Here is a 14,091-nt window from a genome sequence, read left to right as displayed (position 1 = left end):
TATGGCCTATGGAAGAAGATCCAGTTGAAATATGTGTGACTGTACAGGATCAATATGCTACTTGGAGTCTATGGCAACAGCAAAAGGGATGGCACATTTCTTTGGGTTTTTGGTCTCAGAAATTGCCCTCATCTGGAATGTCATATACTCCTCTTGAACAACAAGTATTAGTTGCCTACTGGGTATTAGTAGAAACTGAACAAATGACTATAGGTTATGAAGTTATTTTGACATCTGGAATTCCCATTATAAATTGGATAATCAGTACCCCTGACTCTCATAAAATATGGCATGCACAAGAATCTAGTACTGTTAAATGTAAATGGTATATACAAAATTGAGCCAAGCCAAGGAAAAATGGGGTAGCTAATTTGCATGAAAAAATAGCACAGGAAGGTTCCTCCCCAAGTCTAACTGTATTTCCCACATTAAAGCCAGTGTTTCTAGTACATAATAAATGAAGGATATAATTTTAATAGATACTCAGAAAATTCACACTTGGTTTATTGATGGTACAGCAAAATATGTAGGGCAAACCAGACATTGGAAAGCAATTTTTTACAATCCCAAACCAAAAACTACTTTAGAAACTACTGGAAAACAGGGAAGTAGTCAGTTAGCTGAATTGCAAGCAGTTTACATAAAAGAAGAAGAGAACGTCACATATTTACTGATTCATGGGCAGTAGCTAAGGGAATAACTACAGGGATGCCCATTTGGCAACAAATGAATTGGGAAATTCATGGTTGAGAATTATGGGGAAAAGTATTATGAAAAGAAATTTGGGAAATTGTATAAAATACTAATGTTTCTGTTTTTCATGTAGATACTCATACTGATATAAATTCGATGGAACATGAGTATAACTCCATTACGGATGTGGCAGGAAAATTTTCTCTTAATACCTGTACCCAGGGAGAGAATTCATTAGCAAAATAAATACATCATCAGTCAGGACACCTGGGAGCACAGGCTATGTGCAGGTGGGCATTGGCTAGAGGTATTAATTTACCTCTCTCCATTTTGAAACAAATAAAAGATGAATGTGATGTCCTGTAGCAGTGGCTCTCACACCTTTTGGTCTCAGGACCTCTTTACACTCCTAAATAATATTGAGGATCCTGCATTAATTTTTGTTTGGGTGAGTTTATGTCAACCAATATTAATCATATTAGGAATTAAAACTGAGAACTAAAATTATTAATTCATTTATAAGTAAGTTGTAAATCCATTATACATATTGACAAAACACATTTATGAAAAATAACTATATATAAAAAATACAAAATATTTTAAAAATTTAAAAAATAAAAAGATGAATGTGACAGATGTCAAAAAGAAGAAGTAATCCAATGAATTGTTACAGGAGAACTAGCGAGGAGAATTCTTCCTGCTCAGATTTGACACCACTTCCAATTAGTCATGGGTGTCAATTTATATGCACGTGTTGACATTTATTCAGGAGTCTTAGTGGCCTATGCATAGCAACGTGCTACTCAGAAAAATACTTATAGGACATTAGATATTATAATGTTATATTATAGAACCCCCTCCCAAATCCAAAGTAACAATGGTTCCCATTTTAAGAGCAAAGAAATAGAATCATATGGTCACTTCAATTAGTAATTATTCCTTAGAGAAAGGGGACCTGGGAAAAGCTAAATCATGTTCCTAATGCTCCATTGATATCAAAGTTGGCTCTAAAGTCTGGGTAAAGAAATGCAATCAAGACAGGCCAATGGCTGCTGAATTAATAGCAGAGGGAAATAATAATACAATGGTAGTAACCTGTGCTGGAGAGGATAAATCAGAAATATTGCCCACTAATCAAGTTTTTCTTCATGAATAATGTTACAGTATCCATTATCAAATGGATGATTGCCAGATGAATGACTAAGAGTCTGGCATCGTGGGCCAATACTTATGCCTGATTTCATAATGTCTCCCTCTGCTGGATCTGCACTGAACTCCCAACCAACATAGCTGAAAGACTTCCATGGCAAATAGCAGCTGCCACTGAACAGAAATGGACTTGGCTGGATCTAACAGCTGCTCAAGGAGGAACCTGTGCTGTTATAAGTAAAAACCATGCACGTCCTTTCCCAAAACCCTTTGCGGTCATGGTGGACCTCTCTCACTGGTACCTGGCATTCGTATTAATAACATTGGCCAGTATAATAGCATCTTTAATTCTACTCTGTTGCTTACTCTCCTGTTGCTGCACTCTTCGGCAAACATTTGATGGGAAACTCTATAAAGTGTGGGTCGTGACACGGAGTTCCATGTTCTCTGCTTAATTCATTAAGTCCCATTTCTAGATAATTGCGGTTTCCAAGAATACTGTACTGGTTGGGTTTTGTTTCCTATTCCCATACCATATAGAAATGTAACACTGGTTAGGTGATGTTTCTTTCCCCCATACCATGTGGAATACTGTACTAGCTGGACGATGTTTTCTATTTCTCCCCCAGATCATGTGGATGCTGTCTCTTTATCCTAGATTGCTTCACATATAATCATGTCTGATGTAAATCATCGTTGGTATGATTCCCTTTTAAAAATAGCTATATATATATATTCAAATGATAAAGACACATGCTAAATTTGTCCCTAAAATAACCACAGCCTACACTGTGAGTGGATAAAACTCCAGAGCTGAAAGAAATGTAGAAGACGAAAACTGAGTTTGTGGAGTTCGCTCTGCTCAGCTGATGATCATAAGATGTTATTTACTGACTGCTCAAGACTATTTTGTCTAATCCATTAATTATTAATGTATGAAGAAATATATTCTTTACATAATTTCTAAGAAAAATAATAACAGTGTGTGTCTGGAGCAAGATCAGATCCTAGGGCCAAATGAAATGTGACTGTGACTGTTGAGCATGAAGAATGAAGTGTGACTGCAACACCTGGATGTAGGGGTCTGCAATCTTGCCCAGGAACACACTATTTGTAACTATTTATACTAAACACACAAATATGTACAACCCACCTGGGGGGGACTGGCTACCCTCCCAGAGGGAAAGGTACTGTCATAAAGTTGTTCATGCTCAAGAGAGTTCCTCTTGGGACCTAGCCAGTCTCATGAGAAACACTTGAGCCAGGTCATGTGTGCTGGTTTGAAAGGATGTATGGACCCTAGAAAAGCTATGTTTTAATCTAAATCCCATTTGTAAAGGCAGAATAATCCCTATTCGATACTATGTTTGAATCTGTAATTAGATCATCTCCCTGGAGATGTAATCCCATCAAGAGTGGTTGTTAAGCTGGATAGGGGGAAATATGTCTCCACCCATTTGGGAGGGTCTTGATTTGTTTCTGGAGTCCTTTAAAAGAGAAAACATTTTGGAGAATGAAAGAGATTCAGATACAGCAAAGAATGCTGTAGCACCATGAAGCAGAGCACAACAGCCAGCGACCAGTGGAGATGAAGAAGGAAAATGCCTCTTGGGAAGCTTCATGAAACAGGAAGCCAGGAGAGAAAGCTAGCAGATGATACCATGTTCACCATCTGTCCTTCCAGCTAAGAGAGAAACCCTGACTGTGTTCACCGTGTACCTTCTCACTTGAGAGAGAAACCCTGAATTTCATCAGCCTTCTTGAATCAAGGTATCTCTCCCTGGATGCCTTTAATTGGACATTTCTATAGACTTGTTTTAACTGGGACATTTTCTTGGCCTTAGAACTGTAAAGTAGCAACTTACTTAATTCCCCTTTTTAAAAGCCATTCCGTTCCTGGTATATTGCATTCTGGCAGCTAGCAAACTAGAACATCATGTAAGCTAATTGGAATTTGGCCACCAATGTGTAAAAAAGCAATCAACTACCCACAAACAGTTAGACTTCGGAATCTCATCCAAGAGGAGGACTTGCCACTCAGGACTTTTCCAGGAAGACCCCAAAAATGCTGTCTCCAGGATTCCCCAGTGTTATTCTTTGAGTGTTGGTGAATTTCTGCCTGGTGATGTGACTTATTTCTCTTTCTTATATTACTCTTTCTTATTTTAATCAATAAATACTTAATAGCTTAGAGAGATGTGTCTTTCTTAAGAATCTGGCCCTGTTCCAATTGAGACCTTAACCATGATGCTTAACAAAACACTGTCCTAACATTAAAACAGATAAAACATTATTTATCTAAAGGATTAAAAAAATTAAATAGAATTGCATTTAGAATATATGAAATTTGCATAAATTTCAGTAAAAATGCAAACAAAAGTAAAAACTGAAAATTAAAATTATATTTCACATTTTAAAACATTCAAAATTACCTGTTAAAATAAAGGCCAAATGGAAGTTATAATAAATATCAAATTTTGAAGCAAAAGTCTTAAAAATATTAATTGTTTGATATCAGAGAATATTCTTCAGTTGCTAATGTGGAATTCTAACTTTGGAACTATAAATTGGAAAAGGAAGAAAAGGAACACGGATTTGGCTACCTGAGCGTCATGGTCAGGTTCATGTGCCAACTTGGCCAGGTGCTAGTAGCTGGTTGTCTGATCCAGCAAGTGCTAGCCTGTCTGTTGCTATGAGGACATTTCATGAACTTAAATCATGATCACATTGACTGCATCCACAGCTGATTGCATTTGTAATCAGCTAAGGGGCTGTGTCTTCTGCAATAAGTGATGCTTAAGCTAATCACCTGAAAGCTCTCAAGGAAGATTCAGAAGAGACAAATTTTCTTCCTGCTTCAGCCAGTGAGCCTCTCCTGTGGAGTTAGTCCAGACCCTTCATTGGAACCACCAGCTTCACAGCCTTTGATGTGATTTCTTCCATTCCCACAGTTGTCTAGCCAGCCTCTCCTGAGACTTCAGTGAGGACCTTCATCAGGGTTGCCAGCTTGCAACTTGCCCTATGGACCTTGAACTCTACGTTCCCATTGTTATGTGAGACTCTTATAAATTTTATATCTATGGATATCTCCTGCTGATTCTGTTTCTCTAGTGAACCCTACCTAATATACCGGGAAACAGGATTTCTGTGGGAAGTTTGTACAGGAGTGGAATTATAGGTCACAAGGATGGTGTATGGTCAGCTTCAGCAGATACTGCCACAGTTCTCCAGGGTGGCTGTACCTGTTGACACTTCCCAATGCAGTGCAGGAGAGTCCCAGGGTGCCAATTGTCATTTTCTGTCCTTTTCATTTTAGGCATACTGGTGGATGTGTTCAATGCTGTTTTTTCCTTATTTTTTTTATTCCGTCTCTGGAGAGTGAATCCAGCTTTCCCATCTTCTCCTTTTTTTCTTTGCATGGGCAGGGAATCGAACAGGGTCTCTTGCATGGCAGGCGAGAACTCTGCTTGCTGCGCCACTGTGGCCTGCCCTCCCATCTTCTTTTACTTGACTCCTCGGCTAATCCACCCTTCTGGCAAGAGGCAGAGAGGAAGCAAGGAAGCCAGCTGGGGATGGTCCTTCTGCTGGGGCCTAAACTCAAGAATCAGGTCTGCTGAGCCAAGACCAAGTAGAGGATTTACCGCGCACCTAGAATCTCATCTTCATACCCCCGGGACGGTCCTGTTTCCTGCCTTTTCTTATCTTCATTGGGACCTTTTGCCTTTTCTCATCTCTGCTGATACAAATCCTGCTCATTCTGCAAAGGCTGCTCAAACTTAGCTTCTCCAAAAAGACTTTCGTGACCCCAACCCGTCACTCCTCCTCCTTTGCCTGGCTTTTGTTCTTAACATTGACAGGGAATGGCTGTGTGACTTAAGGCAAATCATTAACCTCTCTGGACCTGTTCCTTCATCTGAGGAGCTTAGACAACATTAAGTCTAAGCCCCTGTTTGACTTGGGGTTTTATGACCCATTAAGTTCCAGCGTGAAAAAAAACAGAAACAGGGTGGGCCACGGTGGCTCAGCAGGTAAGAATGCTTGCCTGCCATGCCAGAGGACCCAGGCTCGATTCCCAGTGCCTGCCCATGTTAAAAACAAACAAACAAAAAACAGAAACAGAAATTTGTATCCTGGTGGGTCTCTCCGAATATCGGTGACCGTGTACTAGTATATGCATTGAAGGTCCTTGGACATCCCAGTCTGCGTATCTCGTATGAAGGGGTGCTCCTGAATGTCCACCCTATTGGGGTGGGTTGTGCGAACCTGTGTGTAGTATGGGGCTACCTGCAACCTCGCAGCACTCCTTGGTGTCAAAAGTATTGTACGCCCCGTTGCGAGGGCGAAAACATTCCGGGTCCTTCCGGGGTGTTCTGTCGAATCTGCTGGCGGCTGTCCCGCGTCGTGTCGCGGAGTGGAGAATGTGCGGCTGCGCGCGCGCCGCGGCGTTTACGCGGCGATTTCATCATGCTCCGGGCGGGGTCGCGCGCGCCGCTTCCGCCGCCGCCGCCCCCTCCGGACCTCTGTGAGCTGCCGGCTCATGACCTCTCCTCGTCCAGTGCTGCTTAGAGCCGCCCGCGCCGCTCTGCTCCTGTCGCTGTCGGTGCCGGTGCCTCTGCCGTCCGGGCTCCAGCCCCGGCCCCCGCTCCCTCGCTGCCGGCCCTTCAGCGTATCCGCCCGCGCCGCAATCTCTTTCCACGCCGGCGCCTCCCGGAGCAGCATGGACGGCGCCGGGACTGAAGAGGTGCTGGCACCTCTCAGACTCGCTGTGCGCCAGCAGGTACCCGCGTGGCGTGCTCTCCCCGCAGCTCCTGGCTCTTCTCCCTCGTGGTAATCTCTCTTCTCCCCGGCATCAGTCTACAGCTCTACCCGTCGCCGATTACCCCGTCTTTCCCTTCATCCTATGGAAGCCTTTCGGTTTCCCGGAGTCTTCTTCGCCTACCCTACTCTGGACACAAGTCTCCGCGTGGGTCGGCCACCTTCCCTCTAGAGAACCTCCTTCCCCCTTCTCTTTGGGCGACTCACTTGAATCTCCTTCGACAGTCTGATCCCCTTTCCTTCCGATCTGTTCTTTCTCTATCCTCGTTACTGCCTGCGCCTCTTCTCTCTCCGAGGGGCTTTGCCCTAAGAGCTGTGACCTTTTCCCTCTCCTGTCCTAGCCAAATAACCTGCACTTCATTTTCCAGTCTTTGCTGTGTTCTTTGTGCTGGCTGGCGAGGTTTCTAATTCTTCCCTGCTCTTTTGTGAGCTGAAGCTGTCGGCTCTCTCTTGCGGCCACACTCCCTTTTAAATCTTCAGGATGCTTTGACTAGTGCTTCCTCCTTTCCATCTCCTTCATTCAGTGCTTAGCCAAATGTTCAGTTGAGAAAATTAGAAGCAGTTGAAACGTCAATGTGGAGAGTTATCGAACCTTCTTTTCTAATAATGATGTGAATTCGTAGTTTTTCGCTCCTGTCTCCTTTTCTGGAGAGAAAACACTTCCCTAGTGTTAGCTTGATTGATTTAATAGTATTGTATTTTGAAATTTCACTGTAGGCTTTATTTTTTTCTTCATTGTTTGTATCAGGAACACTCGGCATTGGGAATGAGTGAGGTTTCAGAATGTAAAACTGGGAAATTGTAAACGTTGCTGAATTTACGAGTGAAGTCGGCCATCCTCAGGATGGAATATTTTGAAATTTGATTTTGAGAACGGGAGGGAGGTTTCATGGGCTGGAGGACTGGGTGTTTTTTTAAAAAGGCTTTCTTTTCCTGTGGCACTGCCTAGAGATCAGAACTTAGAGAGGACAGGGGAAAGATCATTTCACATAGATCCTCATAGCCACTCTGGTCGAGCCACCAGCTTGCAGTAGGACCATAGGGATCGATGACCTAGTAGTAAACGCCAAACGGGTTCTCCTGCACCGGCGCCTGATGCAATAACTTGCTTGACGCTATGGAGGGTGGGACCTTCTCTCGGAAACAATTTATTGAGACAGAGCAGCCTCGAGTTCTGCTACTTTACAATCTCTGCTTCCCTAGTGTTAGCTTGGTTGATTTAATAGTATTGTATTTTGAAATTTCACTGTAGGCTTTATTTTTTTCTTCATTGTTTGTATCAGGAACACTCGGCATGGTTAGTGCCTGTCTCCCCCCACTCATTTTCCCCAAGTAAAATTAGATGTGTGGTTCTTTTGCATTTTTTGTAATCCCGTTTTGTTTTGTTTTGTTTTAAATCTTCTTCCCTTCACAAGGCAGAATACAGCTAATTTGGAAAAAACACACACCCAAGCCCCTCCCTCTGCCACGTTAGCTTGGAGCTGCATCGCAAATTATCCAGTGGAACTAGTTAACTGCAGTCAAGTTTGATCATAGAACAACTTCTAGTGCCATTGCTATCTTGGGTATTGTTTTTGTTGTCTTGAGCATTAATTTTTTTTTTGTACTTTATTTTCTGAATATGTGTTAGATTATGTAAGATAGTTTGGGTTCTTTTTCTAAATTTCCAGAACCATACAGATATCTGTTGACTACCTGGAATTTTGAGTCACACAGTGCCAGCTGAAAGGGAAATTTAAAGATCATCTAGTTAAATCACTGTATTTTGCATTTGAGGAAATAAGAGATGCTGTCATCTTTAGTTTATGTATTTCAATTATAAAGTTTCTGCAATTGAAGACATCCGTGGAGTGTGATTTTTAATGTCTCTAACGACTGGTCTTGTTAGTGGCAAGTGGCTTATATAAATTTGCTACTCTGCTATCCTATCCCACCCGGATGCTGTTGCTTTTTAAAGGTTTGGTTTGTTGATTTACTGAAATATAATATTTTTCCATAGCATTTCTTACTTATTTCCTGGAGAATTACTTATGGAACTTGTCAGATGGCTTCAGAGCAACTAGAAACTGCCTTGTCAATGGGCACCCTAGGACAATTTTTTTTTTTGATTGGGAACTGACATAGGGTGGCCATCCTTTATTTTGCCAAATAAGGGAATTAAACAACCCATCTAATTTCCCCCATGTTGATGTTAAAAGAAGAAAAAATTTAAGTACCAGAAGAAAACACAACCCATCTAACAACAAATCATCTAATTTCCCCCATGATTTTGTAAAAAAAAAAAAAAAAAAAGATTATTCTAGTACCATAAGAAAAAAAAAAGGCAGACCGTAACTCAGAATAAAGAGCAGTCTTTTATATTTAGTAGGTTTAGCTTTGAAAAAGGTCTAATACATTGTCTTTAATTTTCTCATTTTGTCATGTATTGGTAAAAACTTTGTCCTGGAGTTTCTTGTTTGGGAAACATTATTTTAGGGCAATGATTCTCAAAGTGTAGTCTGGAAACTCTTAAAGGTTCCCAAGGTCAAAAGCCATTTTCATGATAAAACCAAGGTGCTGTGGGCCTTCTTCACTGTGTTGACATTTGCACTGATGGTGCAGAAGCAGTGGTGAGTGTTTTATTTTGCTAATGTTGCTGGAATGCAATACCAGAAATGGTTTGGCTTTTTCAATAGGGATTTATTAAGTTACAAATTTACAGTTCTAAGGCCATGAAAATGTCCAAACTAGGGCATCAACAAGAGAATACTTTCACTGAAAGAAAGACTGATGGCATACAGGGTTCCTCTGCCACATGGGGAGGCATATGGCCATATTGGCTCGTCCTTTTTTCCTGCTTCTGTTTTCAGTGGCTGTCTCCAAAATGTCTTTCAGCCTTTCTTTCTCTCTTAATTTCTCCCAGGGCATCTTCTTTCTCCATCTCCAAATATGACTGAGCTCTGAGCTCTCTGTGTCCTCTCATAAAAGACTCCAGTAAAAGATTTAGATTCTTACTCCAGTAAAGGATTAAGAAGTGATTCACATCTCCATGAAAAAAACCTAGTCAGAACATTCTACCCACAGTGGATCTGCTTCCGTAGGAATGAATTAAAAGAATATAGTCTTTTCTGGGTACGTGACAGATTCATACCAGCACAGTGGGTAAAATTGCCGGGATCTTAGCACCAATCAAGTCAGGGGCACCAAATCATACTAGTAGTCATTACCTTCTCTGCCATGCCCTTGCAGTTGAAGAAGTCAGTTATGATTAAGAATGCCCTTGATGAAGTAGTGAAAATTTCTAATTTTATTAAATCCAGACTTCTGAACACACATCTTTTTAATATTTCGTTTCATGACAAATATCCTGGAGTGAAATCATACAAAAGATAATATACCTAAGTTTAAATAAAGAAAAAGTATAGATGTATATATAATGCACTAAATGTAATATAAAGAAAAAGTAATTTATAATTCAATAATAAAATATTATTATTTTAATATATAAATTCTTGGGTATGACTCCACTGGAAGTTATGATGAAATAGGCAGATGCTTCTATCTCTGACTTAAGTTTACTGGGAAAGCAATCACTTTAAGTTCAGATTGAGAAAGATGTATTACAGATACCACAAGCAGCATTGCCCTTGGTGATTTTTTTCCCCCTCAAATAGCGAACAAGTGTATTTCTGAACAAAACAAGGTAAAATCTTTCTTTGAATTACATTTTCTGGGTGATTTCCTGGACAATTTAGGACATGCTAAAACTGTGGGAAAATACTTCTGATTATATGCAAGCAGAGTTTGGTTTTTGGTTCGCATAATCAGTTGTCACCTCCTGACTGGGGCATTCTGAGTTGCAGGAGAGGGCAACTGTCACTGAGGGGGAGTGAGTGGGGATGTGAAAAATGGCAACAAGAGGAAAAGGTGATGACAGGTTGGGGTTTTAGTCAGAGGAGTCAGTTTGAAAGCACAGAGGGAAATAAGGAGAACATCTATCCCATCTCTAGCCCCTGAGGTCCAAGGCATGTGGGAGAAAAAACAACCTTTATCTGAGAAAGCTTCAAAGGAAGAAGTGTCCTCAAGATGCAACCATAGGTTGGAATGTTCCAGAAATGCTTTATAAAGGATGTGGCAGAATTCCATTGTGAAGGGAGGCATATTTTGGGGGTAAGAGTAATATTATGGAATGCACAGGGGTAAGAATAGTTACATGTTAGGAACACTGTATTTTTGTGAAAAGAAGGCTTACAAAGATGGGAAATTGTTCTAGTTTGCTAGATACCAGAATGCAACACACCAGAGACGGATTGGCTTTTAATAAAAAGGGATTTATTTTGTTGGTTCTTCAGAGGAAAGGCAGCGAACTTTCCACTGAGGTTCTTTCTTATGTGGAAGGCACAGGATGGTCTCTGCTGGTCTTTTCTCCAGGCCCCGGGGTTCCAACAACTTTCCCCGGGGTGACTTCTTTCTGCATCTCCAAAGGCCTGGGCTGAGCTGCAGTGCTGAAATGAGGAATGCCGAGCTGCTTAGGTTGTGCTACGTTGTGTTCTCTCATTTAAGCCCCAGCCAATTAAGTCAAACGTCACTCATTGCAGCAGACACGCCTCCTAGCCAACTGCAGATGTAATTAGCAAAAGATGAGGTTCAGGTACCATTGGCTTATGTCCACAGCAACAAGATTAGGTATGCTCACCTGGCCAAGTTGACAACTGAATCTAACTAACACAGAAATAAATAACACTGTTCAAGTAATTTAAGGCCAGGTGTAATTTTTAGTAGCGACAACTTTAAATGGTGATCTGTTAATCTGTTGTGTAATTTAATCTATGAGGGGAGAAGGAAGATATTAGATTTAAAAATTTGAAGTGAAATTGACCAGATGTTGAAGGTAAAATAGGATAATTTGATGTTTCTTGCTTAGGAAATGGTATATTTTGTTGGTATTAACAGATAAAAGTCGCACACAGGAAAAATAACAGGTGTGGGGCCGAGAAAAAGAATTAAGTTCTGAATAAAAAGGGGTTTGAAATATATCTGTGGCCACATCCAAGTTGAGGTATTTTATAGCATAATAACAGCTATCACTTTTTTATATCTGCTGTGTGCTTGGTACTTTTTTTTTCTGTATTAGTAAGTTTTATTCAAATTTTGTAGTTGAAAGTGTTACAATTTGCTATAAATCTGAGGGCATTACCATACAACTGAGCTTTACAATGATTAGGCATATTAGTTGTAATAATTAGTTAATAATTATTTGCAACTATATGAATGCTTTTTATTTAATCATTCAGTGTGAGAAGTTTTTGTTTTTTTCCAACTCATACCCTGAAATAATACTTAAATTTCTGTAACTATTTGTATATGAGGATTAAGGAAAGAAAACCTTAATAATAATCAAAACCAAGTTTAGATTTCATGACTGAAAGGAGTAGGAAATCTGTGGATACCAGAAAAAAAGGTGGTTATTTAAAAGAAGCAAATCAAAAATTGAAATAAGCAAAGCTTTATGATTCTACTCTCAATCAATGTCCTCTGCACTGAAGTGGAATCAAATTGCTTTAAGGGCATGATCATTTTGAGTTTAAGGTTTAATCTTTAGCATTGCAAATGCATCAGAATCTGAAATGTAAAAATGTCCCCATTCTATTTAACTGAACTATTACTCAACCTCTATTTCTACTTGGAAAGTCAACCATATGTGTTCTGAGTGATAAAATAGTAAATCTGAATGGTTGTTTGCTCAAATGCCTCATAGACTCAGCTTTACTTAATGAATATATCACACTTAGGGCTCTGGCCTAGAGTCAGGTCAGTGTCCCTGTGTTTATTGGTATCAGATACTCACATTTATCCCAATCAAATGGATGAATGGAAAAAATATAAGCAATAAACTGCCAAAAAGTTTATTGTGTTAAAATGTGGGCTGTGTCTTTCTATAATCTTCTCTGGGAACCTTCTTTCTTGGGATTAGTTTAACCAGAAAGCCCAATGAATGCTCACACGGCTGCTTGACAAGGGCAGAATTTGATTAAAGGACATGCAAGGAATTTAGTCTTATTTTAATTTTTTTCTATTCAAATTTTAGAATAAGTAAAATATTTACTTGGTTCAAAAACCATCAGTACAAAGAAGTAAAGAGTGAAGTATCTTCTTCCACCTATCACTCTTCCATCTGTTCTCTGTGTCACTGCCATAGTAGTACTTTTATTAAATGTTTCTCTTGTTTCTTTATGAAAATAACAAGCAGACACAAATGTAAATTCTTATCACTGCCCCATTATATACAAATGATAGCACACTAGAGACTGTACTTCATCCCTTTCATTTTTCATTTAATGATAAACATTGAAGATCTTTTTGTATTACTAAATAGCAATCATCCTTAATCTTTTTTAGAACAGCATAATATTCCATTTTATGAATATATCTATATTGTAGTTTATTTGATCATTACTTATTGCTGGACATCTGGTTGTTTGTTTGGTACTACTGAAAATACTTTATTCAAACTGTTTCATTTACTAAAATAACAATCTAGTGAGGTAAGTATTATCATTCCTGTTTTGCAGTTGAGGAAACTGAAATTAAAAGCAGTCTCAACCTGTCCAAGGTTTCATAGTTGGCAGATCAGGGATACAAATCCAGCCAGGTCTTTAACCACACTTAAGCACTATGCTATACGACTGCCTCTGTCTTAGATGACAGGGGTCTGGAGACTATAGAATATAGCCCATGAAATTTTACTGCAGCTTATCAAGATATAATTTTTTTGTTTTGTATACTGTTTGGATTTCCTTAGCCTTCGTAAATCTTAGAATTCATGTCTTTGATCAATTCTAGAGAAATTCTCAGCCATTATTTTTTCAAATATTACCTCTTCCAAATTTTCTTTATTCTTTCCTTCTGGAGTTCTGGTTCGATGAATGTTAGACTCTAATTTTCTTCTCTATATCTCCTTACCTCTCTTTTGTATTTTTTAACTTTGCTCCATTCTGGATAACTTCTTTAAGTCTATGTTTTAGAGCACTAATTCTCTCTTCATTTCTGTCTGATCTACTAACCTGTCAGGTGAGTTTTTAGTTTCATGAGGTATAGTCTCTTGTTCTTTGCTCATCTTTTTTATTCGTCCTTTTATTTTTTAAATACTTTGTGCATATTTTTTATTCTCTATTTGATAAGTCTAATACTTTTGGAGGCTCTAATTCTGTTATTTGCCGTTTATGCTGAGTCTCACATATAGTGGTTTGTTTCTTCTGATTTTAAATTTTGAGTTGAGCACTTATTTTTGTAACCTTGGTTGGTGAAATTCCTAAGGGGCCTATGTGAAGATTTCCAGAGACCTGTTGGTTCTGTCAAGCTCCCAAGGGCTCTTATCAATTTGACAACTTTAATTTCTCAATTTTGAAGTTCTCTAAACCATGTAGGTAATCATCTGTTTGTTTGTTTTCCCTG

General features: G+C 39.4%; 1 protein-coding gene across 1 annotated transcript in view; it reads left to right on the top strand.

The window, feature by feature from the left end:
• The first annotated feature begins 6,313 nt into the window (after positions 1-6,313).
• The window catches only part of GARS1 (glycyl-tRNA synthetase 1), a 50,091-nt gene continuing 42,313 nt past the window's right edge, over positions 6,314-14,091 (top strand). Inside the window, exon 1 of the mRNA XM_077120591.1 lies at positions 6,314-6,619. Within this exon, the coding sequence (XP_076976706.1) occupies positions 6,380-6,619 (240 nt within the window). The 5' untranslated portion in view covers positions 6,314-6,379. The remainder of the gene's footprint in view (positions 6,620-14,091) is intronic.

This window comes from Tamandua tetradactyla, chromosome 1 (genome assembly GCF_023851605.1).
Source record: "Tamandua tetradactyla isolate mTamTet1 chromosome 1, mTamTet1.pri, whole genome shotgun sequence".
Taxonomy (NCBI): domain Eukaryota; kingdom Metazoa; phylum Chordata; class Mammalia; order Pilosa; family Myrmecophagidae; genus Tamandua; species Tamandua tetradactyla.
Note: the sequence above shows the minus strand (reverse complement) of the source record. Positions and strands in the feature narration are given on the sequence as shown.